Below are 20199 nucleotides of genomic sequence, written 5' to 3'. Positions count from 1 at the left end.
ATATATGTATGTGTATAATAAAAATCTTACATTTATTTCCGTTATCTGGTACCTGTAACACAAGTTCTTTACGAACTTACCACGGGACCAGTTAACGTGGCGTGATTGTTAGTAAATATTTATTTATTTATTATATTTATTATCACATCATTATCATCACATCATCACCACATCACGATGAAGATGATGATGCTAATGATGTGGTGATGATGATGGGCTGGTGGCTGACTACATTTTTAGTGTATTAGTGACAGGTATTTTATTATTATTATTTTTATTTTTTATTCAAAATATCTTAACGTGAGACATCATCATCATCATCATGATGACCATCACATCATCATCATCACATCATCATCACATCATGATGATGATAATGATAATGATGATGTGGTGATGATGATGGCCTGATGGCTGGCCTGATGGCTGGCTACATTTTTTAGTGTATTAGTGACAGATATTTTTCTTATAAAATATTATTATTTTATTCAAAATATTTTAGACCGAGACACACAAACAAAAAAATATGACGTCGTATTTTCGAGGCTTAAATCCAATGACAGATACGAATTTTTGTAATGTAGGTACCTTAAAACGTGTTCACGAACGAATTCCGCGACGAAGGATAAACGTCGTGTAGTTAATAAAAATTATCCAACGCACAACAACATTTAAAAAACCAGAGATTGCTTCTTCTGTTTGGTTAAGTTGATTGTGGATTATATTTAGAATCGAAATAACTCATACTTTGTTTATTTTACTATACTTTTACCATAACATTAGATGCATTAACATAAGTTATGATTGGGTCAATGGTGTTTGAATTTCCTATACTCATTGATTAATCAAGCAAATCGTCGTTGCTTACTTTTCTTGTATATATTTTTCCTGTGTCCAATAAACATAACTTAATAATTATATTATCCAGCATGAATAGTCCAACAGTAACATAAGCCAGCAGTTTGTATTAAACTTGTTTATAATGAAGATCCTCTTATCTTACTTTCTATTCTCAACATTCCTAACCTACAAAACTATGGCAAATGTTTGCATGATTAACAAAGCAAAACGTATTAACCCTTATATTAGCAGAGTTAACCCTTCTCAGGTAAATCCAAGGGTCACTGCTTCAACATTACCTTACCTTACATTCACGAAGCCTACTACGGCTGATAAGTATATTACGTGTTAGATTGGTTGGCTTGTGCATACCGGAATTAGATAGTAGCAAATATAATAATATATGTAGCTAATATTTGATATAAATGAAACGTAAAATTCTAGAAATATATTTTATCGATAATCAGACGCTAGTTAGCACAATAATTGTAATGTAGACCAGGGGCTCCCAAACTTATTTTGTGTATTGCCCACTTTGAGAATAAATTATTTTTTAGCGCTCCCATTTTTTCACATACCTAAAAACCACTATAGTGAGAGCTTAGTCGGTGTCTAAGAGTCCTCTTAGAATTCCTCTTAGAAATTACAAATTGCAGCCCAAGCTTCTCTGCAACGCTCCCAATTGTTTGTCTGGATCTGTTACCGCCTCCTTTAGGCCTGCAGCACCCACCCACAGGGGAGCGTTATCGCCCACTTTGGGAAATACTGATGTAGACGAATAACACCTCAGTCGACCTTGGCTATAGCTGCCAAGTAGCCGAAACATCGGAAGTAATAAATTATGACCATAAAAAAAAACAAAATAAGCCATTAAAGTACTTTTAACTACGTCTACAAGTCGCGAAAACCGAAGATAATAATTTAAACTTTATATTTGTTTTTGATTAAGCACCTCAATGAAATGTGTACTTAGCCTATTCAATAATAATATAGAAATTAGACTTTTACAAATTCAGTTAGGCATCAAATCCTACTTTAAGCTCCAGATAGTGCGACTAAATATTTTCTCTAACTACTGCATCTTCCTTTAATGGACCAGTCGATTTTCCTGTTATAGATATCTTTATCTCAAATCTGTAACAGTTCAGACGCACTCTCACGAGCCATCGCTTCGATTCGGTTCGATAGCTTTTAATTATTACTTTTAGCTTATTTACCCTTTTTTATCTCTTTTTTTTTCCTTTTGGCTATTTTTATCTAATCGGTATATTTTTTGAGCAGATGAGCTGCGTAGTACATATTTATTGTAAATGCGGAACATTTTTTGATGATTAGAAGATTTATCATATATGGTGTTTACAGATTACAGTTTATAGTTTTTTTTTCGAATTACAACAAAATTAAATAAATTATCTACTCATTGCCTTGGTGGTGCGGTAGTTAACGCCCCTGAATGTTTCGCCGGGGATCGTAGGTTCGATTCCCACATCAGGAAAAAAAAGTGTAATGTTGTTTGCTTCTTAAAACTTGTTTGCTTTTTGTCTGGGTGCTTACTTACTATCTGTATTATTAGTATTATATGTAATTATTTTAAAAAAAGTCAATCTCTGGTACCCATAACACAGGGAATCCTAAATTGGGACTGGATGACCGTGCGTGCTTTGTTCTGAGTTATTATTATTAGTTTTTCTTCCGTTGCAAATTTAAGAAGGAAAAAAAAATCAGCACTTCATACTTCATTGTTCCAATGTAATGCTCATCAGTCGCTTTGGCGTCCCTAATGAGAAAGTTGCTCTGAAATCGTTGATTTTAAAATATTGAAGATAAATTATATAAAGTAAAGGTGGTAACTAAAAAAGAGTAATAGGACGCATGCCGATAAGGATATTTAATTGATTTATGTGTAGTTTTCACAAGTGAAGAGATTTTATTCAGATCAGATTCAGAGATCAGAATTTTATTTTTATACTGTCACATGTTAAAAATTAAACATCAAACAACATTATTGTTACAAAAGTTACTCTTTCTATTTGTTATGCTGTCATGAAGAAACCACGGAATAATTTTAACAAAATTCGCTATGAGAATAGTTAGAATTCTGGAAAGTAATATGGGTAGCAACTTTAGTTTTCAATACTGAGCAGGGTCTGCAACAATGTGACATAAAGTGTAAATCACGCTCTAGTTGTCGAATTCAACATATTACAATATTAGATACGTTTATTTTAGTTGGTTAAGATCCCATTGTGATGATTTATCTTCCAAAGACGATTACTTTCATTCATCGCTATAGCCCAAGATCAAAGAGAATACAAGCGGTCATATGGCCCTTTTTAAATTTACTGATGTAAAGTTTAATAACAAAATGTTATTACAATATCAGCAGCTGAAGTAGATGAAAAATATGGGGAAAATAGCAATAACAATACCATCATCATAAAACCACGACCACTTAAAGACGCTAAATAAAGAGATTATAATTCATCTACGATTAATTATGTAGCCAAAAAATCACCAAAAAATACTTTTAATATTTTAATTAAATATTCTCAAATCACTCACTCGTGCATCGGCAATACTTTAAAATAATGTTACCGAAAGAAAATTAATATTAATCTGTTACAAAATTCATTGAAGTGGTTTAAGTACTTGCTTCCTCAATAGCATTAATTGATAATAAATTGGGGTCTGCGAGTTCTCTAGTAGCTGTAACGTCGTTACTAATAACATTATGTACTTCCTTATATTGTCGACCTTATCTTGTTACGAAATAATTAAGTGTTCTATTTACGTTTACAAGTTCAGAGGTATTGGTCCCACCGCTATTGCGGACTAATAATAATTAGATTTAAATAGTTCAGTTTCAGTTTTATAGATTATTATACTGTTTAAATGAAAGAGATATGAAGCATTGTACTTTTTCCCCGACATTTTTAATGAATCAAACAAACTCATTTGTGCTAAATTTCACTTTAAATATAACGGTAAATTCTGGTCGTAGAGCGTCATCGGTTACCTTCTCACCCTAAACATTAAAAATATATCATCATACTAAAGGCTAATCCCACATTATTCCATTTATCTCTCTTAAAATTATTATTTTAATAGTTTCATATCATTTAAAAGAATAACAATGTTAATCAAGTTTGCTAATGCGTGGCAATAGCCAGCTTCCTGCATTATTCATTAGCGTTTATTCAACTTTGAGTTTTATTTGGGTAACGCTAAACTCCTTTTTTGTATAATATTAATTAATAAGTACTATCTGTTATATGATTACAGTATTCGATACCGTTTTCGCGTTGACAAATAAACAGTTACTTGTAACACTCGTGACTGTACCACGCGCACTTTTAATATGAGAGTTATCTGGATCAAACTGGATCGAGTTGTATTTGAAAAAGAAAATTTATCGATTAAGATTTCGACTTATATCTCAAGCTAAGGTGGTCGCATTGATGTAGTGTTGTGTATGGGTATCGATAACCATATAACACCATATTTTCCAGCTTATTAACCCAACTAGATAAAAAATTGATATGTATAATGTTATGGAATACTTGAGAATGAATAAACCATAGAAGACTTAATTCGGTTTTCTGTGATATTAACATTTAAAGCCCTTAATCTCTTTTAAAATTAATATTTTAAACAGTTTGTTGGTACTATACAAAAATGAACTCTCTTTTCACTGCACGACAGACAGACGAGTGATTTCGTTAAGAAAAATATTTTATTAAAACTAAAGAGTTTTAAAAGTTTTATACGATAAAAAAAATCTTTAGATTTATATGTGTACTGTCATAATATCTACGGAGCATTCGCCTGGCTCACACTGTGACTGTTTTATATTGATCGATGTGAATTTTTCAAAATCTGTTTTCGTGATTCATAGCGGAGATGCCGACACAAACAGAGGCGGAGCCCGAATTCCTGCAAGCCCTGGAGAACCACACCGTGACTCTGGGACGCGACGTGCACTTCACATGCGTCGTCAACCACCTCTCAAACTACAGGGTAATTCTTAGATTTATTATTTAACTATAAACTTTTTCTAGTTTATTGCTTATTCTTTCTTATTTATGTGTAAAAAAATTTATTAATAATTATTTTATATATGTATGTATATAATATATTTCACTGAATTGGTACACCGCGCGTAATTCGTTTCCAAATGATTCTTGACCACCTGATGGTGGTCTGGAAGCGATCGCTCTTAGCGATAAGACCGCCCGCCAATTGTACTTTTTTTTGTATTTAATGTATCGCATTGTTTACTTATTTTTTTGGTGTACAATAAAGAATACTCTCTCCCCCCTCTCCCCCTCCCCTTTTCAGTATCAGTAGTATCAGAAGTCCACAGATTTCGCAACATAAATCCAGCTAAAAAAGTGAAATCAACACCTCAATTTCATTGTACAGCTGCGTCTCTCTTGAAAACGGAATGCGCAACTGCTTCGCCGTGGAAACAGTCGATACCTAACCATTACAAGCACATAACCATAACCGCTTAACCATCTGCCATTACTCAAGCACATAAATAACGCTGTAAGCTATCGATATAAAACATAGTTAATCCTTATTCTAAGCCACCTAACTGTGTTTCTAGGTAATCAGATTTCAGCTACAAATCCCCTTATATTTCGTATCTAGGTATTCACAATTAGGCTCTTGGAAGCTTTGGGAGAACACTACCATAAAATAAGGTATTAAGAATCGAGATGGGTATTATGGCCTTAACGTTTGCACCTAGAATTATTTCTATTTTCATATTATTATTCTATTCGAAACATTTATAAGACTTTTTTGTACTATATATAAGTACTAGCGACCCGCCCTCGCTTCGCTTCGGAAACATTAAAACACACATGAAACCAAAAAAAAAAAAATTAATAAAAAAATTTAAAAAAGTAGCCTATGTTCATCAGGGACAATGTCGGCTTCTAATGGAAAAAGAATTTTTCAAATCGGTCCAGTAGTTTCGGAGCCTATTCGAAACAAACAAACAAACAAATCTTTCCTCTTTATAATATTAGTATAGATATCACATATGGTATAAGTTTGAGTAGGTATTTTTTGTTTGACCGAATTGCATAATTAAGCCACTGTTGATATTCTTCGTTCAGGTCTAAATTCAAGGTTTTTAAAAAAAAACACTTATGTTTGACATGAGGAGCTTCGAATTTCTTTTTTTTGATACGTTACACGACCAAGTTCATCGCTTGCCTGGTGCTAAGTGAATTCTGGAGACCATAGATATCCCAACGTGAACGTCAACACCTGCAGGAAGTATACCAGCAGAAATAGCCAAAACGATGGCTTATACCTACCATGCGAACCATGCCACCTATGACCGAACGCTGTGGAGGAAAGTCACATGTGGTCGCGATCCTCAGCAGTGAGGGAACGATGGAGAAGAAGAATATAGACGCGGGCTCTTTTGTATCCATTTGGACGTACATATACCCACCAGTAAAAAACCTGACACTGAGAGAGTCGTAAGCTCGTCATCCCCTCAAAAGCAATAAAAAAAAAGGTATGCAAACAATGTCAAAGGCAAAGCTCTGTTTATATTTCAATTACAATTACACTGAGACCTTAGAACTTATATCTCAAGGTGGGTGGCGCATTTACGTTGTAGATGTCTATGGGCTCCAGTAACCACCTAACACCAGGTGGGCTGTGAGCTCGTCCACCCATATAAGCAATAAAAAAATTAAAAAAAAATGTTTTGCATACTTCAACACGCTGATGGTTCACCTGATATTAAGTGATTACCAGACCCTATGATATCACAACATAAATTTCGCTACCCACCTTTGCATAAGGTCTAAGTATCAGTGGTGTAGTTTTATACTAACTTATAAAGGCCCTACCTTTCAAACCGGAACGAATTACTGATTCACGACGGAAATAGGCGGAGTGGTGATTATCACACTAGCTACCACCAGTAATTAGTTTTATTACGCAAATTTTATTAAAATTTTCGAGAGTTTGATTTTTAAAGTACACTAGATATTCCCTCATTGTTAACTCAATGACATATTATATTGTACCTGTCTACAAGATTTGAACATCGACATAGTCAATCGCATCGCTCAATATGAGCATACCGTGCGTCTTATCTTAAAATATAACTATGTATTATAGAAAGATTTTTGTCATTGAAAATTACGATAACAGCCAATTAGACCAAAAATAGTGTAATGTTGTATTGTAAATTGGTTAAAAAAACAAATACCCTAACAGAAAACGTTATCAATCATAACACTCAAACGAATAAAATAAATATTTAATTTTTTCACTAACTAAAAATTCTTCCTCATTAAAGTGCAAAGCACAAAAAATCGACAGTAAATATTATGGTTTCTCTTAGCATATTCATTACTCTGTCTCTTAATTGTCAATTACAATCATTTTAATTTTATTCGTTTGCATACCTACAGCTTTTTTGTTCGTTCTTATTTCATACCAAAATGTCCTGCATCATAATTTTTACGTACGACATTTAATTTTTTTATATATATTTTTTTTATTTATGCAAAACGTAATCCAACCAAAATACTTATGCGTTTTGGTTGCATTATATTTAAATTGTTTCTTTTTGGTTGTTGTTGTCGCGGAGAAGATTCCTTGAATGTATCCTCACATTACAGAAAAGGCATCTGAAGTGAAACATCATTGCGATCAAGTATTCGTCAGGATCGTGTCATCAGTTTTCCATTCCATAGCCTTCATGATCACGTCTACTAGTAGTCAATACTCTCGCATCAAAGCTCTCAAGCTCTATTCGTAGAAAGTGAAAGACTACATAGCCCTCAATTTTTGGAGTTTACTCCTTTAGAATCGATTTACATATATAGGCCCGGGGTATGAAAATTATGGGGACCAAAATCGTACTAGCATGTCACACGAAATGCGTTATGCGCATGTCACACGAAATGCGCGCCGGGCTGCTGCGCCGGCAGTCCGCCACAAAGCCTCGTACTGATCGCGCGTTTCTCTCATTATTGTATTTTCATATATTTGTTAGTCGTTTGTTTTGTGTCTCGTTAATTTGTTAATAATCTGTAGTGTATCGTGTTGTCGTAATATAGAACTATTTCTCGTATTGTTTCGTTTAATTTTTTATATCCAGTAAACTCCAGTCGTGCGTCGGAGCGGACACACACACTTTTTTTTTTTGTTTATTGCTTAGATGGGTGGACGAGCTCACAGCCCACCTGGTGTTAAGTGGTAACTGGAGCCCATAGACATCTACAACGTGTATATGTAGTCCACGCACACTAGCACACTAAAGCGAGAACTACAAATGCAAAATAGAAATAGTGAACGAAGAATTTTCAATTTGCCATCTCCTGCCTCCGCGAGCATCATCTCGACTCTCTTAAGTCCTAAACAGGTTTCAAGACATAGGAGGTTGAAGGGAAAACCCTCCAACCTTACATTACAAAACGCTATCCTGACCCGTGGATGTATCGTTCCGCAGCTATCGGGAAACTACTTAGAACGACTTCATCAAAATTCAGCCCGAAAACTGAAAACTTCTTCTAAACGCAAATGGAGGAAAGCACCATACATTTTGTCCGCAGCCCCTTATTTAAGTAGTCTTTGGCTTCACTCATGTAACTCAGTGATGTACGGGGAATCTACTAAATTAAACGTCATTCAAGTTAATAATTATAAGCATCATTGTAGCTCTTATTAACATATAATGTAGACGTCAGAGAATGAGCATAACTCATCTTTTCTAAAGCGCTTATCATTCATAGTAATATAATAACAGATGTTTTACCTTTCCGAGTTTTTTCCAATAATTGCAATGACGGTTCTGTATCTATAACTACAATTGTAATCTCTCCTCTACCATTTAATTATCATATTTTTACACTCATTGGACATCGAAATATCGCAAACGACTCTTTTCTTGTAAATACACTTTGGAATTGAATTAGAATAACTAAAAATAAATAAATAAAGATATTTTTTTAATTTCGCCTCCGGAATTCAAATCAGTAGCTACATTCCAATTCAAATAGTATCAGATTCATCAGCATGAAATATCAACTGTCAATACCTTTATTGAGAGGTCAATATAAAAAAAAACTGTATTCTGCTTTAATTATAATACAATAAATTAATTAACAAAATATGAAACTTACTATTATACTTAACTTACTGGTTACTGGTGGTAGAACCTCTTGTGAGTCCGCGCGGGTAGGTAACACCACTCTGCTTATTTCTGTGGATGGCGAATTTACGTTGTAGATTTCTATGAGCTCCAGTAACCACTTAACACCAGGTGGGCTATGAGCTCGTCCAAACATCTAAGCAATAAATAAAAAAATAAAAAATAAACTATTACTACTACATACTAAAATTAACAATCCTTTGATTTACTGATAGCGCAACGTTAAGTAGGCCGGTATTTACTCGAAATACCACTAACCTGCCTATTTCTGCGAAGCAATGGGAAGAGGGGGACACTATTAATAATGATGAATGAGACTTAATTCTCATGTGTAAAAATGAATGGTGGTATTCAATTTCAGGCAGGCCGCGAGATCGTTCACTCGTCTAAACACTAAAAATATAGCAAGAAAGCAAGGACTCCGCGATAACAGAAAGACATCGTTCTAAACTAAGTTGCGAATCTATTTGAGGAATACACCGGTTTTACGAACATTAACATGATTCGCATCACAGAATAAACATGAGTATTTTTTTTTGCTTCGTAAATAAGTAACTTGGTGACGCCGGCGCGACAAGATTATAAAAATGCCACTTAGCATTCTGCTAATTTGCAAACGCGGCTGTTCTAACCCATAATGTTAGGAGGATGCTAACCGTTACTCAACATCGCACAGTAGCGTGATATCATCATTCAAATAAATAAAAACACTAATATGGACATCAATACAAATAATGAACTCGTCGTAAGTGTGTTTGAAGCTAAAGGTTTACTTTATTTGTTCATGTGGTGTACCAATATCGCTACGGCATCAGCGATGATACTGAATAAATTATGAATGTGTGCCATTTCGATAATATTTGTGTAACACAACTGGCTCGGAGCATCATAAGCGAGTAAAGACGATAAACAATTGACATTAAAGAGTTCTCCATTGTTATTTTAGCATTCCGTGGCAAAATTGAAAAACAAAACTTGTATTAATTGATACAGTCTCTCTCTCGGCGTATGTGTCCGTTCTTATGCTATTAGATAGATGAGAATAAAGTTTAAATGGGATTTGGGACGATTTGGGACGGATAGGAAAATTGTATATTATAATTTGTGATATGTCAACTTTTCAATAATTTCCTGAGAAGTATTTGCCAAAGCAATGTTATAAACTTTAGATTTCTTAAATATGTATTTTTGCCATTTTTTGAGTTATTATTAATCAATTTATTTTAGGGCTCTTATATTATGAAATATTAAATTTTAATAAGATTTCCGGACCACGTGTCCATATTTTGCGTTGTAGTTTATTAGATTTTACATTGATGTTTGTAAGGTTTTATAAAACATTTAAATATATTTATAGGACGTTTCTCATTCACTGTGAGACAAAAAACAAGAGGTATTTTTCGTTAAATTTTTTTTTTTAAATACCTCCCCTCTACCTTTCAACAAGGTATAAAAAGTTTAAGTGAATTAGATATTGTTTGGCAGGTGTTATTATTATCTTTATTACAGGACCCACGACTATGAGCTCCAACACACTTGATAGTTGTAGCTTTGACACGACCTTGAAAACTGGTTTTAGGATGTAGGAATCGCTAATTGTTTTATTTTCATATTTAATGAATCATTCCATTGTCAATGTTGGGAAAATTTAATAAAAGGCGTAAAATATAAAAATAATTATCATTTTAATGTAGTTTATCACTAGTATAATTCCAATTGATGTATATACACTTAATCTAATTTGATAATAGTATAATAATGTAAGTAAAAAATAATTTCTTGTTTGGTACTTAATAAAATACTGAAATTAAATTTTCAGTCTTAATATTTACAATTCTAAGATCAGCTACACAATAAACTTATATATTATTATGATATTTTTCTAAATGTATGATTAATTCCAATCTACACCTAATATTTAGACTTATATGTAAAGTTCGCAACGATTGTAAACAAATAATTGATTGAATTTTACATTTATGAGCCTTTTTGCTTACAACCTACGTTTAAATAAATATTAAGGTACTGATTTATTTTGTTCGCTCTTTTTTAGATCCATCAACTCCTTCATTTCATCCTTTGATTTATCTTTGAAATAACATTCGATTTCTTGTAAAGACTTGTCTTTAGTTTCAGGCAAATATTTAAACAATATTAGTACACAAATCGATACTGATATACCATAAAATAAACATGCACCATGAAAACCGAACACCCTAAAAATGAACGGTGAAACTTTAAGAACTGTAGCCATTAAAATATCACTAAACAAACCCATTACGAACATTGCCGAACTCTTAAACTGAAGAGGTATCAATTCCCCATAAATCGACGTGGTCATTATAATTGGTCCACAACTTATGGTCACTGAAAACATTATTAACAATGCTATGGACAGAATATTGTTTTCAGTTATTAACGACTGTTTAACTAAATATAAATACAATGAAATCACGTACAAAAATATCATACCCAACGAGGAAGCAACTAAAAGTTGAGTTCTACGCCTTAAGAAATTAGCTAACAAGCATCCAACATACATTCCTAGTACTGTAACACCGTCTAGTACTAACATGCCCTTATAGGCTATTGACTCGCTGTCAGTAATTTTTTTAATAATGTTTATAGCATACATGCTGAACACGATTTTCCCCGATAAGTTGTTAAGGGACATCATCAACATGCACAGTAGAACAGGTTTATAGAATTCCGCACACAGAAGAGTTTTTCCAAAATTGTTAAGTCTCCATCTCCAAGTTGTTTTATCGTCAGCGTGACACTTTCTGTATTCTTTTTGGGAGTTAATTAGGTATTCGAGTTCTTCCTCCGACTCCTTGTCGTAGCCTTTGAGCCAGCGATATGACGCAGTGCATTCATCGAACCTTCCTTTAGTCGCTAGCCAATACGGCGATTCGGGCCAAATGAGAACTGTGACGGTGAAAGCGGAGCAGACAAATGCAAAAATTCCGATGTTCTTCCAATAATAAAACGTTCCGATTGCATTCGACGCCCATATTCCCCAAAAGAATGAAGCTGACTTGATCGTTAAAAATATCCCTCGATATTTAACGGACGTATATTCTGTTATGATGACAGGTAATATGGTATGAGCACCGGTCTGAGCCATACCCTGCATAATTTCGCTGATTAAAATATGCGTTGTGTTTGTACTGCAGTAAAAAACAACATACGCCACTAATGAATTCACACACAAAATAATAAACGGTATCTTGCGTCCGATGAATTCAGTGAAAACTGGTAATAAGAATACCCAAGGTATCCCGCCATATCCTATGACGGATGCTGAAAATAAAATTATTGTGAGAATCACAAATGAGTGAATCAGTAATTCAAGTACCCTATTGATTAATTGGATATTTTTAGACAGCCCTAAGATGTTAATTCTAATAATAACGTTAAATTGTTTTTCTTCTGTCTGAGAATATTTTTCTTCGCTTTTTACTCAAGAAGTTTCATCGTAATTTATTTGTGTTGTATTAGTGTATTCATATGTTTATAATTGATTGACATTTGGGAATTCAAGTCATCTTTAATATGTGATTGTTGTAAATTTCAAAAATTGGTTTAGTCAAAACCACACTTTTGATATAACAATTTGAGTTTTAGTGATAAAAATTTATTAGATATAACTTAAGCTCACGCGTAAGCGATGATCTTATATCACAATATGAAGTTGGCGTTATGAAATGTCGTTGCACTGCCAATATTCTGTACTAGATATTAGCATAACTGACAGTACCAGCTTACTCTCAAAGATATATGGGTTCTTCGGCAAATTAGTAAGTAATAAAACTTATATCCAAGCATATACTATTGGGACATTTAAAGTTGAGAGCTTACACGAATAGACATCCACTCTGCCCATTTTTTTCCAAAGGAGGACACGACCATTATAATACAATTGAGACTTCGACCTCATGTCTCAAGGTGGGGGACAGCCCCATTAACACGTTTTGATGTATATGAGTTTCGGTAAGGACTCAGAGACAAGTGGGGCGAGAACTCGTTTGCCTATTCAGAGCAATACAAAACTGCCTCTGATAATGAAGGTTTTTTTATATATATTTTTAAATTAAGAATTTATTTACATAGCCATGACTCCATTTCCTCCGAGACTGCTTCTGTAGAGTTTGCCTCTTTTCTGAGCTGAGGTATGAATACCGTGGGTGCTCCTGTGGCCATTCCCAAGGTAAAATAAATCGTCCATACTCCACTACAAACGAGGAACTGTAATAAGCGAAAAAACAAAACAATAATTACAAAAAACTAAAATAAAATCGTACTATGTTCAAATATAATGGAATCGATAACTCCATACGAAAAACATTGATAACAGTATTTTAATTTTAATACCTGCTTGATAAACGGCATCCACGAACACTTTTTAATGCTTCCATAATTCTCACGTGTACTAACTTCTTTGTAATTAGAGTCCATGATTTGTAAAAACGAATAATAAAACTTTTTTTTTTAAACTTTTTATTTTTTTTAATATAAAATTTTCAAATTTTGTATCACTCGATTTTTTTTTCACAAATATTACTTGTTACCGTGCATGGTTGTGCAAACACACTTTCGACAAACGAATGAACATTTAACAAAAAACAGCACGAGTTTTTATTCTTATATCTTCAATTGCAATTCGTAAAATCCCTTGACATGTACTCGTAATTCCAGTGATCAGTATGCACTTATTTACATTATGCTTAATGATTAACCGTACGTTGGCGCCGTGCGGGCCGGTTGAGCTGCCTTTGAATTTTACGGACAATATATGCGACAAATATTGCACAACCGACCTTAAGCACTGCGTAAACACGAATGTTTCCAGATATTTTTGCAGAGCGCTTAAACCACAACGGCGTGCATGGCGCTATGATAAAACTTGTTTTCCCACGTCCACCAAGGATCGTTTTAAAATTAGGATGTTGTTCACGTTCACGCGTACAAAGCTGCCGCATAAAATATTAAGTATTTTTTATTTATTTATAGTACATTAAAGTGTTTGAAAAAAAAAAATTCGCACATTAAACAACAATAACGAAAGCATGTTAAAATCCAAACAATTCTTGTTCATTATTAATAGGAATCAACTGTTAAGGCGTCGCTTTAAAAGCAGACAATAGTATGGCCAGCCATAACAAGCACCTTCTTAAGAGTCGACTCATAAGGACACGATACGTCCACAGACTATATATAAAAAAAAAAACGCGTGACTAGTCTGTACCACATTAGTCCGCTGGAGAATATAAAACCAGTTTGAGGAGTTATTGCACACCACAGGATTCACATGTGACTTCACCTTTAAAGAATATCACGGCATATATAAAATATCCATATAATCAATGCGAAATATTTTAGGGTTTCAATTTGAAAACCATTGAGTTTTAAAAACATTTGGAGTAATAGACGCCACGCAATTACAACTTATAATGACTCTGGGGCATGATTTGAGACATTCCATTTACTTGCTATGAAGAATTTTTTTTTAACATTTATAATAAATACAGGTAGATTCTGGTTGACACTAACGACCGGCCGAGAATTGACTTTTGTCTACCTTATCCGGCCAATAAAATGGAAACCAACTCACTTTAATTATCTATACTCATATTATAAAGCTGAAGAGTTTGTTAGTTTGAATGCGCTAATCTCAGAAACTACTGGTTCGATTTGAAAAATTCTTTCAGTGTTAGATAGTCCATTTATTGTGGAAGACTTATAGGCTTTTTAACATCACAGTAAGACCAATATAAGTGGAGCACCAATATAGAATGTTTCAAAATAGGGGCTTAAGTAGCTCCTTAACATTCTATAATTCAAAAATATTTTCACTTTCTACGTAAATGAAGTGGGGGGTAAAATTTAGCGTTATGTCCAAGTAACTATTCCACGCGGACGGAGTCGCGGTCAAAAGCTAGTTTTAAATAAATGTCTACATGTGCATATACGTACGCGCAAACGGTACGCTCAAACAGATTTTTATTATTAGATTTTATAATACTTACTTTACATACATTATGTTAAATTTTCAATCTAAACAAACAGTTTTGAATACATCTCAATAACCGGTGTAGCCACGAATTCAAACAACCTTCACAAACATCTCATCATGAAAATGTCGTTGGTACTATATTATACGAATGGTAGTTTTATAAACTTATTTCCATTCGAATAAAATCTTTTCAATGGCACCTCATGCATTCGCGTTATAATCAACAAAGGACGAAAAACAAATACTTCACTGCCTTTATGAACTGTTAATTGGTGGTTTAATGGGTTAAATAAGGTCGATAAGGTTGCTTAGATGCAAATAAAAATTGCTTCACGACAAACTGGTTTCGATCAATGTCGCCATATGGGTATTTATAATCTATTTTCATCACTGCAACGATATTCGCTTGCCATACTCCGCAATAAAAAGTGAAGTTTCACTAGGTTTCTTTATAGAGTTGTCTGCGTACACTTCTGAATGATAATGAGTTCGGGCGACCGTATTATTACGACATAGTATATGTGTAGTTTTAGACTAGCTTTACTGCTTGTAACCACAGAGCAACACATTTTGTATGCATTAATTAAAAAACAAAATTTCCAATGAATGAGCAAATCGAACTGAAATATCTATTTATTTCTCGCAGTTTTATCAAGAAAATTATATAATAATTATCAATTTCATGATTACGCTAGATGGCCAGACGAGCCTACGGCCTTTCACATTGTAAATTAGTTGTTGTAGCCCATAGACATCAGACACTCACCTACCTTCAGATATGAGTTGAAGATTCAATTACGTGGTGTAATGACTGTCCCACAAAAATGGTTACAATAATGATATTAAAATTACCAGTGCAGCTTCCAGATACACTCAAACACGAGTAATTATACCAATACTCATTTTCCACCACTCACCCCCACACAATGGAGTTCACCTGTACTATTTAGAGCCTTACAAAAAGTTCATGTCATTTTCAGAGACTTTTCTTATCCGAACTCTCTAAACTTTGAGAATTAATTTCCTACTATGCTATTCTCAGTAATTTTACATCGCTATAATAAAAATAAAATAAACATTAAAAAAGTACTTTACAATAACTAGAGTTGTTATAACATAAATCAACTATCAATAATTGATAGTTTTATATTTTGAAACTAGCTGACCCGGCAGACTTCGTAGTGCCTCAATCGACCTAAATTTTTGTATAAAATAAACTTAAAACAAACAAAAGGAATCCGTCCGACGGGAGACACATCAAAGGAAAAACAAAATTGTTATTTTTATTTAATTCCGAGCATTTTCATATTTATATACCTTTTAAACCTTCTCTGGACTTCCACAAATAATTCAAGACCAAAATTAACCAATTCAGTCCAGCCGCTCTCGAGTTTTAGCGAGACTGACGAACAGCAATTCATTTTTATAAATATAGATAAATATAACTGCAAAATACCACAGGAAAAAACAAGCAAATTTCAAAAACGTCCAGCTCCGACTTAACCTAAGGAACTACTTTGTATAAAGGTTAATATTACAAACCAGTCCTTACTACTTTCATACGGGTATATATGATTATTACAGACGAGACAAACCAAATCTTGGTTACAATCGCATTAGTATTTAAGTATGTTCATTCAAGCCAATAGATTATTATCATCTCGATTGTTCCTTTCGTGTCTCGAACAATAGGGTCCTCGATGTTATCTGCTTAATTGACAATATTCTACACAATCTATTTATTATATGAGTACATATATTTAGAATTTTAGTGTAAAACATACATACACATGCCGTAGATTAAACAAAATTGGACTATGGTTTCCATATCTGAACTTGGATTTTAGGCCTTCATTGGAATAAAATCTTGTTTCTTATTGCTTAAATGCTTGAATCCCATGAAACTTACTTCTTATATAATACTTTTCAAACTTCCTTCTTCGCGCAGCGAGAGAAAGTGAAATCTGAAATAGTGCTTAGTTAGAAACAGAGAGAGTTGCAGTTGACAAAAGTTCAACATCCATAGACAAGTTATGAATAGTATAATAATTTTTTTTTATTGCCTAGATGTGTGGACGAGCTCACAGCCCACCTGGTGTTAAGTGGTTATTTGAACCCATAGACAATCTACAACGTAAATGCGACACACACCTAGAGATATAAGTTCTAAGGTCTCAAGTATAGTTACAACGGCAGACCCACCCTTCAAACCGAAACGCATTACTGCTTCACGGCAGAAATAGGCAGGGTGGTGGTACCTACGCTCGCGGACTCACAAGAGGTCCTACCATCAGTAATTACGCAAATTATAATTTTGCGGGCTTGATTTTTATTAAACGATGTTATTCTTTCACCGTGGAAGCCAATCGTGAACATTTGTTGAGTACGTATTCCATTAGAAAAATTGGTACCCGCCTGAGATTGGAACACCGGTGCATCGCTAGATACAAATGCACCGGACGTCTTAACTTTTAGACCACAACGACTGCTATCTTCTACTTCTACTTTCCAAACTTCCTTCTTTGCACAACGAGAGAATGTGAAATCTGAAATAGTGCTTGTTTGAAACAGAGAGAGAGTTGCAGTTGACAAAAGTTCAACATCCATAAGTGCAAAGCTCTCCACTCCATTCAGTTTTGTACGATTTTTTCCAAAATGGACCCACTATTTTTACTTAATTTCGACCACTCATCTATTGGCCTGGCTTCCTCGATTTTTTGTGAGCTCCTTCCTCGGTAGCCCCTGTGTCCATTTTCTTGTCCACTTCTTGCTTTCTATTCTTTATAATATAGCTTTAAAGTGTATATGACAGTGATTTTAAATTTGCACAAAAACGTACTTTGTGAATGAGATTTCGGTAAAACATGGGACCGATTATAAAAATGTGATAACCGTAATCTGGCTGGATGGTCGTTCAACTCGAGACTAAAAGGAGTGTACATTACTTGGTGAAATAACCACGTTCTTCTTCAAACCGGACCAGTGCGGACTCTCTCACTAATTAAGCAAAATTAATTAATTTTTATTTTTAATATATACTTATTATCTTTAGACCGTTATATTATCATTCCGACTACTTCACTACATGTCTACCTTGCAGTTCTTCAAAGAGATCGAATTAAGTTCAACCCTTGTAATATGTATTGTGATAAATTACCTAATGCTTAACAATGAAAATCTCACCAGGATCGACTTGACTGTTTCGAAAATCATTCCGAACAATCAAACAGAGAGCGGACACATGAACATTGAATATACAGTATGCGTATTGATATTTCTAAAGAGCAATTCACTATGTGATATAGTAAAAATACTATCCTTCGATATCATCATAAGACATTACAGTTTTATTTGATTTCTATAAATATATCTGGTAGTGTGTAGAGTATATTTCGCGCTTACAAAGATATACCTACATTATACGATATATCTATATACCTACATTTGATTGCATAAAAAAATTAAGTAGCAATTCTTCAACAATAACTGCATAATACGACACAGTATAGGTGTGACAATTAAAAACGTTTGTATTATAAATGCACATAATGTTTATGCACAAGTCATGAGAACAGAACAGTCCGCCCGCATTTCTAGAACAAGCCCGCTTGTAATGGTACTCGTCTGAAATAATTCTCGCAAACAATGAAACTGTTACTAATTTATTTTCCGACCGCAACAAAGCGAGATGTCACATGAAAAATGCTGGAAGCGGCGCCGACGAGACGACGTGCATTCCTCTGAAGCTCTATAATTTCACGTGTAGCGCCCTCAGTTTGCAACGTTCAAGTCAGTGCTCTGTGGTAGACAATACAAATGGTTTATATTTGAAGGATTTGCAGGGAACGAGAGCGATTTATGACAGTTTATCTTAGCTGAATAAAATGAGAATTTACGCTTTTATGCACGCCCGAGGGAAATGCTTTGTTTTATACTTATTCTAATTGCATTGTTAATTTTATTTCCGTGTGATGTTTGTATATAGCTCTATGTGAGAATTTGAAATTACAATTTTAATCTCCATTCGTCTTCACAGCAAAATACTTCTGTTTTGCTGTCTGTATTGCGTACGTAATTTTACCGTACCCGTACTATGAGCCTTGAGCCTGTACAGTGTGTACCATGGTGCCTGATACCACGATACCACAATACTACCTACTACTGCCACGAAGCAGTCACGCATTTTAATTTGAAGGGTATGACAGCCGTTTATATAATACAATTGATACATCGAATCCGGTTATGTGGAAGTCTTTATTTCGTACGTAATTTTACCGTAGCCTGCATTATGAGCCTGTACCATGTGTACCATGGTGCCTAATACCACAATACTACGATACTACCTACTACTACCAGGAAGCAGTCACGCATTTTAATTTGAATGGTACGACAGCCGCTTATATAATACAATTGATACATCGTCTTCAGGTTTTGTGGAAGTAGCGACATTCGTGTCCGGGTTGTATGGGTTTTGGTTAGGTTAGGTTACGCTATTTCCCAGCGGGGTATCCCGGAACACCAGCGGCACCGCCCGGGCGGCCTGGTAGGGCCGCCGTACCGCGGAGACCGACGTCGTTGTTCGTCGACTATCGCCTCAACGACCCGCCGGTCGGGCGTCCTCGGGGTGGCGCCGCGTGTCTGGTTGTAGTGTTGACCGCGGGAACCCCCCTACTCTGACCGGGTTCTGACCCCGGACGGAGATCGGATGTCGGGTGTAAGAGTGCAGGGGAGTCGTTTAGTGGGTGGGTCCTAAAATCCTTGGGCCCGCGATCTGCTCTCAACACCTGCAGATCGTTGAGTCTCACATACTCCGCGCGCACCCTAGGCGCGGGGACCTCATAGGAGGATCGGACCCGGTCCGAAAAAAAAAAAAAAGTTTACGCTATTTGCCCGTTTAGCAGGCAACACTATCGCGAGCAACGTTAAAAATATTTTCGAATATTATAATGATGAACTCTACTCGTACATTACTGTTCTTTATTACAGAATAGAGTCAATAATCCCTTGGCACTACGGCAAATGCCCGTGGGAGTGCGCTGCCACCACCACTTATTGGCGGCGTTGGCGGGGCTGCGGACCCATAGAGCTAGGAACTGTCCAACGGCCAGGGCAATTGCGCTATTGAACGAATTTCTGTCCGAAATCCAGGATG

General features: G+C 34.8%; 2 protein-coding genes across 2 annotated transcripts in view; one reads left to right on the top strand and one right to left on the bottom strand.

The window, feature by feature from the left end:
- LOC114241341 (lachesin) overlaps positions 1-20199 on the top strand; it is a 120425-nt gene that overhangs the window by 54547 nt on the left and 45679 nt on the right. Inside the window, exon 3 of the mRNA XM_028172149.2 lies at positions 4736-4857. Coding sequence (XP_028027950.2) covers positions 4736-4857 — 122 coding nt within the window. The remainder of the gene's footprint in view (positions 1-4735; positions 4858-20199) is intronic.
- On the bottom strand, positions 10700-14176 carry LOC114241340 (facilitated trehalose transporter Tret1). Its single transcript, XM_028172148.2, has 3 exons — positions 13406-14176; positions 13141-13279; positions 10700-12334 (listed from the first exon to the last, which is right to left on the bottom strand). Exons 1-3 carry the CDS (start codon positions 13487-13489, stop codon positions 11049-11051), a joined length of 1509 nt encoding a protein of 502 aa, XP_028027949.2. The 5' UTR covers positions 13490-14176; the 3' UTR covers positions 10700-11048.

The sequence above is a fragment of the Bombyx mandarina genome, chromosome 06 (assembly GCF_030267445.1).
Source record: "Bombyx mandarina strain Sakado chromosome 06, ASM3026744v2".
NCBI lineage: Eukaryota > Metazoa > Arthropoda > Insecta > Lepidoptera > Bombycidae > Bombyx > Bombyx mandarina.
This window is presented reverse-complemented; position numbering and strand designations above follow the sequence as displayed.

Coding starts and splice junctions, on each gene's coding strand:
- LOC114241340 (XM_028172148.2), bottom strand. CDS start 13,489: ATGGACTCTAATTACAAAGAAGTTAGTACACGTGAGAATTATGGAAGC. Junction 13,280..13,405: donor GGATGCCGTTTATCAAGCAG/GTATTAAAATTA, acceptor CGCTTATTACAG/TTCCTCGTTTGTAGTGGAGT. Junction 12,335..13,140: donor GGAAATGGAGTCATGGCTAT/GTAAATAAATTC, acceptor TTTTATTTTCAG/CATCCGTCATAGGATATGGC.